This window comes from Salvelinus fontinalis, chromosome 8 (assembly GCF_029448725.1).
Source record: "Salvelinus fontinalis isolate EN_2023a chromosome 8, ASM2944872v1, whole genome shotgun sequence".
Taxonomy (NCBI): Eukaryota; Metazoa; Chordata; class Actinopteri; order Salmoniformes; family Salmonidae; genus Salvelinus; species Salvelinus fontinalis.
The window spans coordinates 49,955,164-49,973,283 of NC_074672.1; the positions used below are offsets into that span (position 1 = coordinate 49,955,164).

Sequence of the window (18,120 nt, forward strand, 5' to 3'; positions counted from 1 at the left end):
CTATAATGCGTGATGGATCTATAATGCGTGATGGATAGTGATGGATCTATAATGTGTGATGGATCTATAATGCGTGATGGATCTATAATGCGTGATGGATCTATAATGCGTGATGGATAGTGATGGATCTATAATGCGTGATGGATCTATAATGCGTGATGGATAGTGATGGATCTATAATGCGTGATGGATAGTGATGGATCTATAATGCGTGATGGATCTATAATGCGTGATGGATAGTGATGGATCTATAATGCGTGATGGATAGTGATGGATCTATAATGCGTGATGGATAGTGATGGATCTATAATGCGTGATGATCTATAATGCGTGATGGATAGTGATGGCTCTATAATGCGTGATGGATCTATAATGCGTGATGGATCTATAATGCGTGATGGATAGTGATGGCTCTATAATGCGTGATGGATCTATAATGCGTGATGGATCTATAATGCGTGATGGATAGTGATGGATCTATAATGCGTGACAGATAGTGATGGATCTATAATGCGTGATGGATAGTGATGGATCTATAATGCGTGATGGATCGTGATGGATCTATAATGCGTGATGGATCGTGATGGATCTATAATGCGTGATGGATCTATAATGCGTGATGGATAGTGATGGATCTATAATGCGTGATGGATCTATAATGCGTGATGGATCTATAATGCGTGATGGATAGTGATGGATCTATAATGCGTGATGGATCTATAATGCGTGATGGATCTATAATGCGTGATGGATAGTGATGGATCTATAATGCGTGATGGATCTATAATGCGTGATGGATCTATAATGCGTGATGGATCTATAATGCGTGATGGATCTATAATGCGTGATGGATCTATAATGCGTGATGGATCTATAATGCGTGATGGATCTATAATGCGTGATGGATCTATAATGCGTGATGGATCTATAATGCGTGATGGATCTATAATGCGTGATGGATCTATAATGCGTGATGGATAGTGATGGATCTATAATGCGTGACGGATAGTGATGGATCTATAATGCGTGATGGATAGTGATGGATCTATAATGCGTGATGGATCTTTAATGCGTGACGGATAGTGATGGATCTATAATGCGTGATGGATCGATAATGCGTGATGGATCGATAATGCGTGATGGATCGATAATGCGTGATGGATCGATAATGCGTGACGGATCGTGATGGATCGATAATGCGTGATGGATAGTGATGGATCTATAATGCGTGACGGATAGTGATGGATCTATAATGCGTGATGGATCTATAATGCGTGATGGATAGTGATGGATCTATAATGCGTGACGGATAGTGATGGATCTATAATGCGTGATGGATCTATAATGCGTGATGGATAGTGATGGATCTATAATGCGTGACGGATAGTGATGGATCTATAATGCGTGATGGATCTATAATGCGTGATGGATAGTGATGGATCTATAATGCATGATGGATAGTGATGGATCTATAATGCGTGATGGATCTATAATGCGTGATGGATAGTGATGGATCTATAATGCGTGATGGATCGATAATGCGTGATGGATAGTGATGGATCTATAATGCGTGATGGATCGATAATGCGTGATGGATAGTGATGGATCTATAATGCGTGATGGATAGTGATGGATCTATAATGCGTGATGGATAGTGATGGATCTATAATGCGTGATGGATAGTGATGGATCTATAATGCGTGATGGATAGTGATGGATCTATAATGCGTGATGGATCTATAATGCATGATGGATCTATAATGCATGATGGATAGTGATGATCTATAATTTAACTACTAATTGCCCTACCCTCTCCTGCGTCCTTGGTGTTGACGGTAAACATAGCAGGTTTGTTGACGGTCCCGTGGATCAGCCCCGGTCCGTACGCACTGACGTTCCCGCTGTTCACATAGTCCACATAGAACTGGAGGGGACTACCTGTTACGGAGAGAGGAGAGATGTAGGGATGAGAGAAGGGGAGAGAGATGCAGGGACAAGAGAGAGGATAGAGAAGCAGAGAGGGGAGAGAAGGAGAGAGAGATGCAGGGACAAGAGAGAGGATAGAGAAGCAGAGAGGAGGAGAGATGTATGGATGAGAGAGAGGAGAGAGAAGGAGAGAGAGGAGAGATGCAGGGACAAGAGAGGATAGAGAAGCAGAGAGGAAAGAGGAGAGAGAAGGAGAGAGAGGAGAGATGCAGGGATGAGAGAGAGGAGAGAGAAGCAGAGAGAGGAGAGATGTATGGATGAGAGAGAGGAGAGAGAAGGAGAGAGAGGAGAGATGCAGGGACACGAGAGAGGATAGAGAAGCAGAGAGGAAAGAGAAGGAGAGAGGGGAGAGATGCAGGGACAAGAGAGGATAGAGAAGCAGAGAGGAAAGAGGAGAGAGAAGGAGAGAGAGGAGAGATGCAGGGATGAGAGAGAGGAGAGAGAAGCAGAGAGAGGAGAGATGTATGGATGAGAGAGAGGAGAGAGAAGGAGAGAGAGGAGAGATGCAGGGACACGAGAGAGGATAGAGAAGCAGAGAGGAAAGAGAAGGAGAGAGAGGAGAGATGCAGGGATGAGAGAGAGGAGAGAGAAGCAGAGAGGAGAGATGCAGGGACACAAGAGAGGATAGAGAAGCAGAGAGGAAAGAGAAGGAGAGAGGAAAGAGAAGGAGAGAGGAGAGAGAGAGGAGAGAGAAGGAGAGAGGAGAGAGAAGGAGAGAGGAGAGAGAAGGAGAGAGGAGAGAGATGTATGGATGAGAGAGAGGAGAGAGAAGGAAAGAAAGGAGAGATGCAGGGACAAGAGAGAGGATAGAGAAGCAGAGAGGATAGAGAAGGAGAGAGGATAGAGAAAGAGGAGAGATGCAGGGACACGAGAGAGGATAGAGAAGCAGAGAGGAAAGAGAAGGAGAGAGGGGAGAGATGCAGGGACAAGAGAGGATAGAGAAGCAGAGAGGAAAGAGGAGAGAGAAGGAGAGAGAGGAGAGATGCAGGGATGAGAGAGAGGAGAGAGAAGCAGAGAGAGGAGAGATGTATGGATGAGAGAGAGGAGAGAGAAGGAGAGAGAGGAGAGATGCAGGGACACGAGAGAGGATAGAGAAGCAGAGAGGAAAGAGAAGGAGAGAGAGGAGAGATGCAGGGATGAGAGAGAGGAGAGAGAAGCAGAGAGAGGAGAGATGCAGGGACACAAGAGAGGATAGAGAAGCAGAGAGGAAAGAGAAGGAGAGAGGAAAGAGAAGGAGAGAGGAGAGAGAAGGAGAGAGGAGAGAGAAGGAGAGAGAAGGAGAGAGGAGAGAGAAGGAGAGAGAGGAGAGATGTATGGATGAGAGAGAGGAGAGAGAAGGAAAGAAAGGAGAGATGCAGGGACAAGAGAGAGGATAGAGAAGCAGAGAGGATAGAGAAGGAGAGAGGATAGAGAAGGAGAGAGGAAAGAGAAGGAGAGAGGAAAGAGAAGGAGAGAGGAAAGAGAAGGAGAGAGGAAAGAGAAGGAGAGATGCAGGGATGAGAGAGAGGAGAGAGAAGCAGAGAGAGGAGAGATGCAGGGACACGAGAGAGGATAGAGAAGCAGAGAGGAAAGAGAAGGAGAGAGGAAAGAGAAGGAGAGAGGAGAGAGAGAGGAGAGAGAAGGAGAGAGGAGAGAGAAGGAGAGAGAGGAGAGATGTATGGATGAGAGAGAGGAGAGAGAAGGAAAGAAAGGAGAGATGCAGGGACAAGAGAGAGGATAGAGAAGCAGAGAGGATAGAGAAGCAGAGAGGATAGAGAAGCAGAGAGGATAGAGAAGCAGAGAGGATAGAGAAGCAGAGAGGATAGAGAAGGAGAGAGGAAAGAGAAGGAGAGAGGAAAGAGAAGGAGAGAGGAAAGAGAAGGAGAGAGGAAAGAGAAGGAGAGAGAGAGAGGAGAGAGGAAAGAGAGAGGAAAGAGAAGGAGAGAGGAAAGAGAAGGAGAGAGAGAGAGGAGAGAGGAAAGAGAAGGAGAGAGAGAGAGGAGAGAGGAAAGAGAAGGAGAGAGAGAGAGGAGAGAGAAGAGATGCAGGGATGAGAGAGAGGAGAGAGAAGGAGAGAGAAGAGAGAGAGGAGAGAGAAGGAGAGAGAAGAGAGAGGAGAGATGCAGGGATGAGAGAGAGGAGAGAGAAGGAGAGATAGAGAGGAGAGAGAGATGCAGGGATGAGAGAGAGGAGAGAGAAGGAGAGAGAAGCAGAGAGAGGAGAGATGCAGGGATGAGAGCGAGAGATCAGCTCTACATAGGAGGGTCAGCACATCCAGAAGCCACCAACACTATGGATACTCCATGACTGTTTATCAGAGTCAGCTTGTTGAGAGTTAGAGGTCGTTCGTACCAGGGATGTGTATCCCGTCGTATTTGATGTCCATCTCGTGCAGGCCGGCCTCAGTCGGAGCGTATTTAACCGTTACCGTCCCGTCCTTATTGTCTGTGATGTCCGGCTTGGCTGTTTTACCTGACGGCATGCGCACGTCGCCTAGGGGAGGAAACAGTAGTTGAACAGGCAAGGTACCTCAGGCTTTCAGTATGTGAGGTGATACGTCCATTAGTCGAATTTCATCTAACGGTTAAGGATGATGATTTCCTGCCTGGCAGACAACAGTACGGTGTGTGTGTACCTGTGATCTCTCCTTTTTGGATGGTGAAGGGGATGACAAGGTCAAACGGCCGGAGGCCCGCCACATCCAAACCATTCATTCCCATTGGCCGGTCTGTTGCCTAGGAGACAGAGGTAAAAGAAGCTGAGGTTAGGAGGGGGAGGGACGGAGGGACACTATTGAGTGAGGGACTGTATTGAGTGAGGGACTGTATTGAGTGAGGGACTGTATTGAGTGAGGGACTGTATTGAGTGAGGGACTGTATTGAGTGAGGGACTGTATTGAGTGAGGGACTGTATTGAGTGAGGGACTGTATTGAGTGAGGGACTGTATTGAGTGAGGGACTGTATTGAGTGAGGGACTGTATTGAGTGAGGGACTGTATTGAGTGAGGGACTGTATTGAGTGAGGGACTGTATTGAGTGAGGGACTGTATTGAGTGAGGGACTGTATTGAGTGAGGGACAAAGAGACACTATTGAGTGAGGGACAGTATTGATTGAGGAACAAAGGGACACTATTGAGTGAGGGACTGTATTGGGTGCGGAAGTGGCGGAGGGTGGTTCAGGATGTTGAGGAGGATTGAGTTATTGGTGGGGGGCGATGAGACCAAACACAGCAGAATAGAATGTAGCTGAAATGAAAAGACGATAGGGACCAAACATCAAAACACGAAGTATGACATGATTACGATGACGATGACGATTATGTTGATGAAGATGAAACCACCGACACTGTGAGAGAAAGACATCATGACAGAAGCAGCAGCCAGACAAGAAGACGTAAAGAGACACGGCGGCCATTTTGTCAAATGTGGAGCCACATTGATGATTCACAAAATGGCTGCTTTTCCCCCCTGTGTGGAGAGAGTGGAGTGGAGAGACCAGTACCCAGGGCTGTTGACTGTAGTACTGTGGTTGTTGTTGCTGTTGGAGCTGATCTGAGGGGGCTCCTTCCAATGCCTGGGGGGGGGGGGTGGAATAAAAAATAAGTTATTTTGTCAAACTGTTCCACAACGTTCAGATAGACTCTAGACTGACGGAACTCTGTGTCTCCGGACTGTCCAATGAGAATCTGTTGTAGAAGGAGGGAGGGGCCAAGATCTCATTAACCAATCAAGACTCACACACCTGCAAAAACTCTCTCAACCACGTGTGCACATCTGTAGGTGACTGTACATACCGTGACCAGGAAGGGGCTGTTGGGGATGAGCTCCCCTCCAAAGCGAACGCAGATACAGTAATCACCAGGCTGGGGGGCGGTGTAGAAGATATCAAAGGTTCCATCCTCATTCTCCACCACGTCTACATCTAACTCCACCCCTTCTGGGGTACACACGCTGCACGTCACCTAGGGGAGGGGGGGGGGGGGGGGGGGGGGAGGGAGGGGGGGGGGGGGGGGGGAGGAGGAGAGGGGGTAGAGAGAGGAGAGGGGGTAGAGAGAGGAGAGGGGGTAGAGAGAGGAGAGGGGGTAGAGAGTTACAGCCACACTAAGATGCCTCCCTCTTGCCTGCCTCCCTCCCTCCCTCTTGCCTGCCTCCCTCCCTCCCTCTTGCCTGCCTCCCTCCCTCCCTCCCTCCCTCTTGCCTGCCTCCCTCCCTCCCTCCCTCCCTCTTGCCTGCCTCCCTCCCTCCCTCCCTCCCTCTTGCCTGCCTCCCTCCCTCCCTCCCTCTTGCCTGCCTCCCTCCCTCCCTCCCTCCCTCCCTCTTGCCTGCCTCCCTCCCTCCCTCCCTCCCTCCCTCTTGCCTGCCTCCCTCCCTCCCTCCCTCCCTCTTGCCTGCCTCCCTCCCTCCCTCCCTCCCTCTTGCCTGCCTCCCTCCCTCTTGCCTGCCTCCCTCCCTCCCTCTTGCCTCCCTCCCTCCCTCCCTCTTGCCTGCCTCCCTCCCTCCCTCTTGCCTGCCTCCCTCCCTCCCTCCCTCTTGCCTACCTCCCTCCCTCCCTCCCTCTTGCCTACCTCCCTCCCTCTTGCCTACCTCCCTCCCTCCCTCTTGCCTACCTCCCTCCCTCCCTCTTGCCTACCTCCCTCCCTCCCTCTTGCCTACCTCCCTCTTGCCTCCCTCCCTCCCTCCCGCCTCCCTCCCTCCCTCCCGCCTCCCTCCCTCCCTCCCTCTCGCCCGCCTCCCTCCCTCCCTCCCTCCCGCCTACCTCCCTCCCGCCTACCTCCCTCCCGCCTACCTCCCTCCCTCCCTCCCTCTTGCCTACCTCCCTCCCTCTTGCCTACCTCCCTCCCTCCCGCCTCCCTCCCTCCCTCCCTCTTGCCTCCCTCCCTCCCTCTTGCCTCCCTCCCTCCCTCTTGCCTCCCTCCCTCCCTCTTGCCTCCCTCCCTCCCTCTTGCCTCCCTCCCTCCCTCTTGCCTCCCTCCCTCCCTCTTGCCTCCCTCCCTCCCTCTTGCCTCCCTCCCTCCCTCTTGCCTCCCTCCCTCCCTCTTGCCTCCCTCCCTCCCTCTTGCCTACCTCCCTCCCTCTTGCCTACCTCCCTCCCTCTTGCCTACCTCCCTCCCTCTTGCCTACCTCCCTCCCTCTTGCCTACCTCCCTCCCTCTTGCCTACCTCCCTCCCTCTTGCCTACCTCCCTCCCTCTTGCCTACCTCCCTCCCTCTTGCCTACCTCCCTCCCTCTTGCCTACCTCCCTCCCTCTTGCCTACCTCCCTCACCTCCCACATACAGATGAAGAAAGTCTAATCAAACACCTCTCCATCATTACCTTTCCTTTCCCAGCAGCCTTTGCATCCACGGTAATGACAGTCTGCTCTCCGATCTGGATGGTTGGCCCCACACCGGCTCCTGAGAGACAGATGAAGAGAACCGGTCACACAGGAAGTCTGCCCCTCCCTCCCACAAGTCATCCATGCATCCTCTCCACAAAAGCCCTATTCTTTATAGAGTGCACTAGATAGGAAATAGGATGTCCTTTCAGACACATGTTATACAGGTATTACTATCAGCAGCATACAACATCCAGCCTCCATATCAACTCCATTACCCACAATGTCATTCACCATGCCAATAGTACTACAGGTAAACTACGTTAGTTAGAGAGCGAGCTAAAGACACACAGAGAGAGCTTGAGAGAGAGAGAGAGAGAGAGAGAGAGAGAGAGCTTGAGAGAGAGAGACAGAGAGACAGAGAGCCCAGAGCAGAAACACAAGTAAACCCAACCAAATCATGAGAAAACAAAAAGATAGAATGCTATTTGTCCCACAGTGGCAATATACTGTGACTGACCCTAACTTAAGGAAAGCTTTGACTATGTACAGACTCAGTGAGCATAGCCTTGCTATTGAGAGAGGTCGCCGTAGGCAGACATGGCTCTCAAGAGAAGACAGGCTATGTGCTCACTGCCAACAAAATGAGGTGGAAACTGAGCTGCACTTCCTAACCTCCTGCCCAATGTATGACCATATTAGAGACACATATTTCCCTCAGATTACACAGATCCACAAAGAATTCGAAAACAAACCCAATTTTGATAAACTCCCATATCTACTGGGTGAAATACCACAGTGTGACATCACTGCAGCAAGATGTGACCTGTTGCCACAAGAAAAGGGCAACCAGTGAAGAACAAACATCATTAAAAATAGTTTGTATATACATTTATTCATTTTCCATTTTGTACTTGAACTATTTGCACATCGTTACAACACTGTATATAGACATCGTATGACATTTGAAATGTCTTTATTCTTTTGGAACTTTTGTGAGTTTAATGTTTACTGTTAATTTTATATTGTTTATTATCTATTTCACTTGCTTTGGCAATGTTAACATATGTTTCCCATGGCAATAAAGCCCCTTGAATTGAAATAGACCGACAGAAAGAGAGCGAGAGAGAGAGAGGTGAGTCAGGAAAGGGAGCTAGTTTGAACTGTAAAATGGGTATCGCCATCCTGCATGCAGACAGACCAAAGTAATGGATCAGAGACGGAACAAGACCAGACCAGAGGATCTATCATGGAAGTGTTCTTACCCAGGCCGTGGCCGCCGATTGACACTGAGAAGGAGAAGGGTGGAAGCAGAGGAGCGAAACAGTGACAAACACAATGAGAGTCAGGGTGAGAGGCAAACACCTGGTGCTCCAAACGGAGGGATGAAAACAGATGTGATGAGGAGTGAAGCAGGGGTGAGGAGGATGTGTGGAGTGAAGGGACATTTCAAACCATCACACAATACCGCACCAAAAACACTGTGTGTGTGTGTGTGTTACCTGTGACGGTACACTTGCTGGCGTCTCCAGTAGGTAGAGCCCTGATGCGGTAGGGGGAATAAGGGATCTCGTCTCCTCCATATTTTATCAGGATGGTGTAACGACCAGTCATGTCAGGTACATACGATACCAGGTAAGTCCCGTCCTGGTTGTCACGGATACTGGCCTTCTTAGGCTTCCCCTCGGGGTCCTGGACACAGTCACCATGCAAACAGACCGTCAGATGAGGTAACCAATGGAGACAGTCATACTGGTGATGTCACCATGGAAATGAGACAGACCCCACTAGTGACTAGCTGGCCCGTGACGCTGGTAAAGCCACCTCCTAGACGCATGCATCCAACGCCTGGTTAGCTTACTCCTACTGTTAAATACCCCCATCCAAACGGGCCACGGACCAACCAACGCCTGGTTAGCTTACTCCTACTGTTAAATACCCCCATCCAGACAGGCCACGGACCAACCAACGCCTGGTTAGCTTACTCCTACTGTTAAATACCCCCATCCAAACGGACCAACCAACGCCTGGTTAGCTTACTCCTACTGTTAAATACCCCCATCCACACGGGCCACGGACCATCCAGACAGTGGGAGTAGACTGATTGGTCTTTTATCAGGACTCACAGTGATCTGCAGACAGGATATGTACCCCTTGACATAGCAGATTAGTTTGTTAACTAAACTCACAGTGACCTACTGACAGGATATGTACCCCTTGACATAGCAGAGTGGTTTGTTAACTAAACTCACAGTGATCTGCAGACAGGATATGTACCCCTTGACATAGCAGAGTGGTTTGTTAACTAAACTCAGTGACCTGCAGACAGGCTATGTACCCCTTGACATAGCAGAGTGGTTTGTTAACTAAACTCAGTGACCTGCAGACAGGCTATGTACCCCTTGACATAGCAGAGTGGTTTGTTAACTAAACTCACAGTGATCTGCACCGCGAGCAGCCCCTCTCCTGCATCCTTGGCGTCGATGGTGAACTCGACAGGCAGAGAGGCGGGCACTCCGGTGGTGTTGAGACCGGGGCCGCTGGCGCGCACCTTGCTGGCATCATGGGTAGGCAACACTTTCACCTTGTAGGGACTGGAGAGTAGCAGAACTTTGTGAAGCTGAAATTCCCCCCCCATTTTTCACAGAAATGTGTAGTGTGTATATATATATATATATATATGTCACCCATGTCTATATGTGACTCGTTTCAGGAAACTAGGCGTATGTCACACCTCACAGGAACGGTGTTTGAAGATACATTTATCAAAATGTGTTTTTTGGGGCTAAAATAAGATGCAGCTACAAACAAAAGGGAGGTAAAATGGTTCCAGTCTGCCGTGAAGCGTTGATCCACGGATAAGAGGCTAGCTACATTTTCAACATACCTTTATAATTGTCAGAAAGGTGTTTTTAAATGCCATGTTAAAGCATACCGTTAGTTAGCTAGCTAATGTATGATCTGTGTAGTAATATTAGTCGAATCAGAAACCCATTTGCATTGCTAGTTATAGCCTACTGTCAGATAGCTAACATTGAACCTAGTTGGTTAGCTTTAGTTTCCTGCAGACTCACACTACAGCTACGACGCTTGTATTGGTAGTAGTTGAGATTATGCCGGTTCATTGTTTAGCTAGCTAGCTACATGTCTAAACATAAACACCCCACGTCGGCTGGATTACTACATGACCCATCAAGTTAGCCAGGTGTGTCTGGGGGTGATTACAGCCATCTATAGTATTACATGAACATGTGTAGATAATAGAGACCGGTCCACTTAGATAGATGTGTCTGGGGTTGATTACAGCCATCTATTGTATTTCATCAACATGTCTAGATAATAGAGACCGTCCACTTAGATAGATGTGTCTGGGGGGTGATTACATTTTTCACATGACCCATCAATTTAGACCAGTGTGTCTGGGTAATGTAGTGTTTCTGGGTAAGAGTCATCTAATAATTATATCTGGACACGCTGTAGTTGATATTGCTGCAATGCTAGTAACCACTTCACTGTGCTGTTTACACCTATATCCTGTGCATGTGACAAGAACTTGGCAGGAGTGTGCGCGCTTTACCTGCGTGTGGTGCGGTGTGTGGTCCGGTGTGTGTGTGTTACCTGCGTGGGATCTCTTGGTCAGCGTACAGTACATTGATAGAGTAAGGTCCCTCTCTGGTCGGAGTGTAGTTCACGGTGTGAGTCTGGTCTCCATTATCCACCAACTCTACTGGCTCCACAACACCTACACACAGACAAACCAGAGTTGGACACAGGAACCAAACGTTCTAGAATCAAAAGAGAGGGCTGGCACACACCTTTGGGTCCTTGTACTCGGACTTGCAGAGGTGCAACTCCTGCTTTAGAGGCGTCCACGGTGAAGGCCTGTGGAATGTTGGCACGCACGTTGGTTCCAAGCCCCACCCCCTGGCACTTCACCTTAGAACTGTCCACAGTGTCACTGACAGGAACCTGGAATGGACTGCCTAAAGACAGAGCAAGAGATGGGGGAGAGAGGGGGAAGAAAGAGGTGAGACCGGGAGAGAGAGAGAGAGGTCAAATGTGGGTTTAGTGTATGTTGTACTAGTTCTTTATTATCCCAGATTGGGAAGATCACTCGCTATCCACAGAAAAGAGGCCGAAGATCGGGCATCCTTCTGAGAATCCGGAGGCGAGCGAGTAAACTCCCATTGCCTTCCATTCTTCTTGCTAACTTGCAATCATTGGAAAATAATATTGGTGACCTACTTTTAAGATTATCCTACCAACGGGACATTAAAAACTGTAACATCTTATGTTTCACCGAGACGTGGCCGAACGGCGACACGGACAATGTAGAGCTGGCGGGATTTTCCATGCACCGGCAGAACAGAACACATTTGGCAAATCTGACCATAATTCTATCCTGATTCCTACTTACAAGCAAAAACTAAAGCAGGAAGTACCAGTGACTCGCTCAATATGGTCAGATGACGCGGATGCTACACTACAGGACTGTTTTGCTAGCACAGACTGGAATATGTTCTGGGATTCATCTAATGGCATTGAGGAGTTTACCACCTCAGTCATCAGCGTCATCAATAAGTGCATCGATGACGTCGTCTCCACAGTGACTGTACGTACATATCCCAACCAGAAGCCATGGATTACAGGCAACATCCGCATCAAGCTAAAGGCTAGAGCTGCCGCTTTCAAGGAGTGGGAAAACTAATCCGGACGTTTATAAGAAATCCCGCTTTGCCCTCAGATGAACCATCAAACAAGAAAAGCGTCAAAACAGGATTAAGATTGAATCCTACTACACCGGCTCTGATGCTCGTCGGATGTGGCAGGGCTTGAAAACTATTACGCACTACAAAGGGAACCCCAGACGCGAGCTGCCCAGTGACACGAGCCTACCAGATGAGCTAAACGCCCTTTATGCTCGCTTCGAGGCAGGCAACACTGAAGCATGCACGAGAGCACCAGCTGTTCTGGATGACTGATTACGCTCTCGGTAGCCGATGTGAACAAAACCTTTAAAACAGGTCAACATTAACAAAGCCGCTGGGCCAGACGGATTACCAGGACGTGTACATTTTCAACCTCTCCCTGTCCGAGTCTAATACCTACAAGTTTCAAGCAGACCACCATGGTCCCTGTGCCCAAAGAAGCGAAGGTAACCTTCCTAAATGATTACCGCCACGTAGCACTCACGTCAGTAGCCATGAAGTGCTTTGAAAGGCTGGTCAAGGCTCATCAACAGCATCCTCCCGGACACCGGACAATTTACGACCACCCTCACTACCTTTCGTCTCCCACTGCTACTTGCTGTTTGTTATCTATGCATAGTCACTTTACCCCCACCTACATGTCCAGATTACCTCTACTAGCCTGTACCCCTGCACACTGACTCAGTACCGGTGCCTCCTGTATATAGCCTCGTTATTCTTGTGTTACTTTTTATTTTAGTCTACTTGGTAAATATTTTCTTCTTGAACTGCACTGTTGGTTAAGGGTTTGTAAGTAAGCATTTCACGGTAAAGTCTACTACACTTGTTGTATTCGGCATTTCACGGTAAAGTCTACTACACTTGATGTATTCGGCGCATGTGACACAGTCTGATTTGAGATTGGGAAGATCACTAGCTAGCTTCACAATACAAAGTACCAGCATGCGTGTGTGTATTCGTACCAGCGATGGGCTGTCCTCCGTAGGTGATGTTGAGGTTATATGTTCCAGCCTCGTAGGGAATGTACTCTACACTGCAGCTGCCATCTTTGTTGTCGGTGCAGGACATCTTAGCCTCTGATGGGCCCTCGACAGCCAGACCCAGACCTCCTGTTCCCGCACCACTACAGACAGAGAGAGAGACAGAGAGACAGAGAGACAGAGAGACAGAGAGACAGAGAGACAGAGAGACAGAGAGACAGAGAGACAGAGAGACAGAGAGACAGAGAGACAGAGAGACAGAGAGACAGAGAGACAGAGAGACAGAGAGACAGAGAGACAGAGAGACAGAGAGACAGAGAGACAGAGAGACAGAGACAGAGAGATCAGCATACTAACCAGGTTTCACTTTTCATACGAGTAAAGTACATGTCAGACAACAACATAGTCTCAACAGGCCTGATGGAAACTGCAAATTTTTCGGTAAACTTTCAAAAATGTTCCCTAGAAAATATGCTAGACAAGATGGAATCCTTTTGTGTTGGTAAAATGAGCAATGTGAGAAATGGATAAAAATAAAATATAATTATATTATAATTAGATAAAATAAGAAATGGAGGTGGAAACATATGATATAATAACCATCATGCTGTGGGATTATTCTGGTGACATGATCGTTTGACAAATAAAAATTATCTTGCTCTCTTGTCCATCATAATGTCACTATCTGTGAGCTATTGGCTAGAGCGCATGTGCCAAGAACAGTGAACCCATTCGCTATATAACGCAACACTTTAGTGACAAAACCAGCCAAAATGCGTTGGAAACCCACTCGACTTGTATTTTTTTATTTGGTAGATGGGAATTCAAACTAAAAAAGGTATTTTTATGTGCACTACCATCACACAAAGCTTTTTATCCTCAATGTGGGTTAGTGTGTGCCTGTCGTACCGGGTTTCCACAGTGAACTTGTTGGCCTTGTTGGTGATGCCACTGTCCAAGCCGGGTCCGTGTGCACGTACACGCCCCGGGTCACAGCCCTCCGTCACCGCCACACGGAACGGACTTTTGGGAACTGGAGACTCATCGTACGCCACCTTTACACTGTGGGGACCTGTGACAAAACAGAGGTATCATATAGAGTTAAAATATAGATCATCTCTACATTGGGGGGGAACCTGGACATTAAATATACACTACTGTTCAAAAGTTCGGGGTCACTTAGAAATGTCCTTGTTTTTGAAAGAAAAGCAAATTTTTTGTCCATTCAAATTACATCAAATTGATCAGAAATACAGTGTAGACATTGTTAATGTTATAAATGACTATTGTACCTGGAAACGGCAGATTTTTTATGGAATATCTACATTATCAGCAACCATCACTCCTGTGTTCCAATGACACGTTGTGTTAGCTAATCCAAGTTTATCATTTTAAAAGGCTAATTGATCATTAGAAAACCCTTTTGCAATTATGTTAGCACAGCTGAAAACTGCTGTTCTGATTAAAGAAGCAATAAAACTGGCCTTCTTTAGACTAGTTGAGTATCTGGAGCATCAGCATTTGTGGGTTCGATTACAGGCTCAAAATGGCCAGAAACAAAGACCTTTCTTCTGAAACTTGTCAGTCTATTCTTGTTAGTAGTGTACATGATCACTGATTCTGGACAACACACACACACATAATGGTGTCTGGATACAGAGTGTGGACAGTATGTATATATATATATCATGGGCACTACACCTAATGGCAAGCAGATGGCACTAACTCACCCTCTTCGTAGGGAGTGTACTCTACGTTGTAGGTTCCGTCACAGCGGTCGGTGATGACAGCGTCGGTAACGGCGCCAGATGGGTTCTGGATGACTGTCTTGATGTGGTTCCCTCCCGTCTGGTTCAGAGCTCTGGCATCTACCGTGAAGTCTGTGGTCGCCTCGCGGAACACGCCTAGAACACAGAACACAGGCTATGAACACAGAACACAGGCTATGAACACAGAACACGCCTAGAAAGGTTATTTTATCAAATTAAAACTATTCATGAAAAAAAAATACAATTTAGTAAACTGAAATAATAAACAAACCCATTTGAAAAACTAAAACCATTATCTTTGAATCCAAAACAACCATCATGAATTGTGTTTAGTTAGAGTTATTTTCTCCTGAACTTTTGGCAAAAAGCTAATGCTTATATATTTCCTTTATGTGGTTTTCAAGCTTCTAAATCTGGCAGGTAAATGCTGCCAGGAGACAGGCCTATTTGAAACATCGCTAGCTTGAGCATCTCACTAGCTAACAGGGAAGAAATACACTAGGGAGATAGCCAAAGGGCACCATACTTTCTGTCCCAAACTCTAAAACTAAATAATATATTTTTTAAATGAAAGAAGTATGTATAAAACTAACAAATCAAGTCTGAAAATAAACTAAAACTTCAAATAAAAATAGGTAAACCGAATTGAAATAAAAAAATGTATATAAAACTATAAACAACCTTGACGCCTAGAACACACGGCAAGAACGAACTCTGACCTTTGCCCTCCACTCCCGGTCCGAACACGCGGATTCCACTGGCGTCGACGGCCGGCTCCACTGTGAGGCGGGCGGGGAAGTTGGGTACATCCTGCCCCCCGTAGCGGATGGTGAGGGTGTAGGAGCCGGGGTACAGGGGGATGTAGGTGATGGTGTATGTTCCGTCTCCGTTATCCTGGATGTGGACCTCTGCCTCTGTCCCGCTGTCACTGATGATCTCTATGGTCAGCTCAGCTGGACCCGCGTTGGTACAGTCCACCACAAACTCCCCAGTCTCTCCCACCTTGGCACGCTCCAACCCTGGGCCAGAACACTTCACCTGACAGGGGAGGGGCACAGGAAGTGTTTAATTGTACTGTGAACACTATGCTGCGTCGTGTGCATATGACAAATAAACTTTGATTTGTTTTTATAATAAAAGGTCTGGTCAAATATCAAGTCATTTGAACTAGGGTTAGAGGTCAAGGGTTTAGAGGTCATGTTTACCTTGGTGGCATCAGTGGGGGGGTAGGCGGTGGGTTTGAAAGGGGATCCTGGGATGGGAGCGCCGTCATAGGTCAGCTCCACCTGGTATGGCCCAGCCTCTCGAGGGATGAACTTCACCTGACTGGTCTCTGGTTTAAGCCCCGCTTCCACCTGAATAATTACATTAAATAACACGTTCATTTGGTTTAGCACATTTAATAATTAGTTTGAGGCCAAAGTGTTGAACAATGAACATAGAATTAGGATAAATAACTGTTTTAAACAGATCAAAATCAATCAATCAAGCTCAGTACCTTGCAGGTGACAGGTTTCCCAGAAGGCCCTGTAACCTTAGCCCCCACCTTCCCCTGACCTCCTGCACCCTTGGACTTCACGGTCACTTCCTGGTCCTTACCCACTGTTATCTCTACAGACAGATACAGGAAGAGAGAATGCTTAGACACTATTAAAACTTGAACGCAATGACTAAGTCGCTCAAATGCAATGGCGTACAGAGGTCCTTTATCAGCAACCATCACGCCTGTGTTCCAATGGCACGTTGTGTTAGCTAATCCAAGTTTATTATTTTAAAAGGCTAATTGATCATTAGAAAACCCTTTTGCAGTTATGTTAGCACAGCTGAAAACTGTTGGGCTGATTAAAGAAGCAATAAAACTGGCCTTCTTTAGACTAGTTGAGTATCTGGAGCATCAGCATTTGTGGGTTCGATTACAGGCTCAAAATGGCCAGAAACAAAGAACTTTCTTCTGAAACTCATCAGTCTATTGTTGTTCTGAGAAATGAAAGCTATTCCATGTGAGAAACTGCCAAGAAACTCAAGATCTCGTACAACGCTGTGTACTACTCCCTTCACAGAACAGCGCAAACTGGACACTTCTAAGCGACCCCAAACTTTTGAACGGTAGTGTATATATACTAATATAAACACCAGATATTATATCACTATCTATACTACAGCACTATCTACACACTATAGATCCTATATCACTATCTATACTGCATGCTCTAGTGGTTCTTGTACATACTGTCTCCCAGTCCATCAACTTGTATCTTGCTGAGGTCGAGGCTTGGAGCCACAGGGATGGAGAAGGGGCTCTTGGGAATAGAATCTCCTCCGTAGGTGACGGCCACTCCCAGAGGCCCCTGCTGGACGGGGGTGTACTTGACCGTGTGGGTGTTGTCATGGTTGTTAATGATCTCAAAGTCCTTGACAGCCTCTCCTTTAGCCGGGCCGGAGAACACAGCGTCCAGCTTGGCTTTGCCTGCAGCCTTGGTGTTTACTGTGAAGTGGGTCGGCTTTGTCAACTCCACACCTGGAGGGCGGGTAGGAGTGAGAGGGAGGAAACCAAAGAAATATTAATTATTGGTAGCGTGTTTGTGAAGGCAAACTTTAACTTCCGGTCTTTCATAGCTTTTAAACAGCCTCAACTTTTCACTTTAAAACAGTGTGTGTGTGAGAGAGAGTGTGTTAAGCATATGTGAGTGTCTCACCACTGCGGTTGAGCCCAGGTCCCTCGGCCTTGACCTTGCTGGCGTCGTGTGACGGGTCAACTTTGATCCTGATAGGAGTCATGGGAATGGTCTGGAACACAGAGAGGTCACACACTATCAAGGAACAAGTCATCAACATATTTACAGGAGCTGGAAAACTGGAATGCAGAGAGGAAAGAGACATTCCTACCACCATGATGGGTTAGCCACACTACTGTACACACACACTACCCTCCTGGTCAGCGAACAGCACCATGATGGGTTAACCACCTGGTGGGTTAACCACACTACCCACCTGGTGGGTTAACCACACTACCCACCTGGTGGGTTAACCACACTACCCACCTGGTCAGCGAACAGCACCATGATGGTGTAGCTACCAGCGCCTGGCGGGGTGTATTTAACAGTAAACGTGTCGTTGTCGTTCCTGATGATGTCGAAGTCGATGTCTGCCTCCGCCGGTCCCACCACACCTGGAGAGCACTTTATACCTATACTGATGTCACCTGGGGGGGGGGGGGGGGGGGCACACAAATATCAGCTGTACAATGACATAGCAAAGATAACAAGTGGGATCGCACCGGAGGACAGAGGCGATTCCACGACAGCGGAGCGATTTAGCGTATGCAGAAAGTATTTTGGGATTCAGATAATTCTCACACAGGACCTTCGTTCGGAGGAATGATG

The 18,120-nt window shown here is 47.6% G+C and overlaps 1 protein-coding gene across 3 annotated transcripts in view; it reads right to left on the reverse strand.

The window, feature by feature from the left end:
- The window catches only part of LOC129861376 (filamin-A-like), a 92,138-nt gene that overhangs the window by 15,288 nt on the left and 58,730 nt on the right, over window positions 1-18,120 (reverse strand). For 2 of the 3 annotated variants that reach the window (XM_055932762.1, XM_055932764.1), the window contains exons 17-36: window positions 17,779-17,939; window positions 17,434-17,524; window positions 16,968-17,255; window positions 16,236-16,348; window positions 15,943-16,092; window positions 15,457-15,775; window positions 14,699-14,872; window positions 13,878-14,040; window positions 12,951-13,111; window positions 11,095-11,262; window positions 10,898-11,021; window positions 9,717-9,873; window positions 8,782-8,971; window positions 8,545-8,568; window positions 7,279-7,358; window positions 5,760-5,927; window positions 5,468-5,539; window positions 4,601-4,700; window positions 4,318-4,458; window positions 1,810-1,938 (exon numbers count right to left, since the gene is read on the reverse strand). In XM_055932762.1, coding sequence (XP_055788737.1) covers window positions 1,810-1,938; window positions 4,318-4,458; window positions 4,601-4,700; window positions 5,468-5,539; window positions 5,760-5,927; window positions 7,279-7,358; window positions 8,545-8,568; window positions 8,782-8,971; window positions 9,717-9,873; window positions 10,898-11,021; window positions 11,095-11,262; window positions 12,951-13,111; window positions 13,878-14,040; window positions 14,699-14,872; window positions 15,457-15,775; window positions 15,943-16,092; window positions 16,236-16,348; window positions 16,968-17,255; window positions 17,434-17,524; window positions 17,779-17,939 — 2,973 coding nt within the window. The remainder of the gene's footprint in view (window positions 1-1,809; window positions 1,939-4,317; window positions 4,459-4,600; window positions 4,701-5,467; window positions 5,540-5,759; window positions 5,928-7,278; window positions 7,359-8,544; window positions 8,569-8,781; window positions 8,972-9,716; window positions 9,874-10,897; window positions 11,022-11,094; window positions 11,263-12,950; window positions 13,112-13,877; window positions 14,041-14,698; window positions 14,873-15,456; window positions 15,776-15,942; window positions 16,093-16,235; window positions 16,349-16,967; window positions 17,256-17,433; window positions 17,525-17,778; window positions 17,940-18,120) is intronic. The other variant, XM_055932763.1, reaches the window with a different exon arrangement.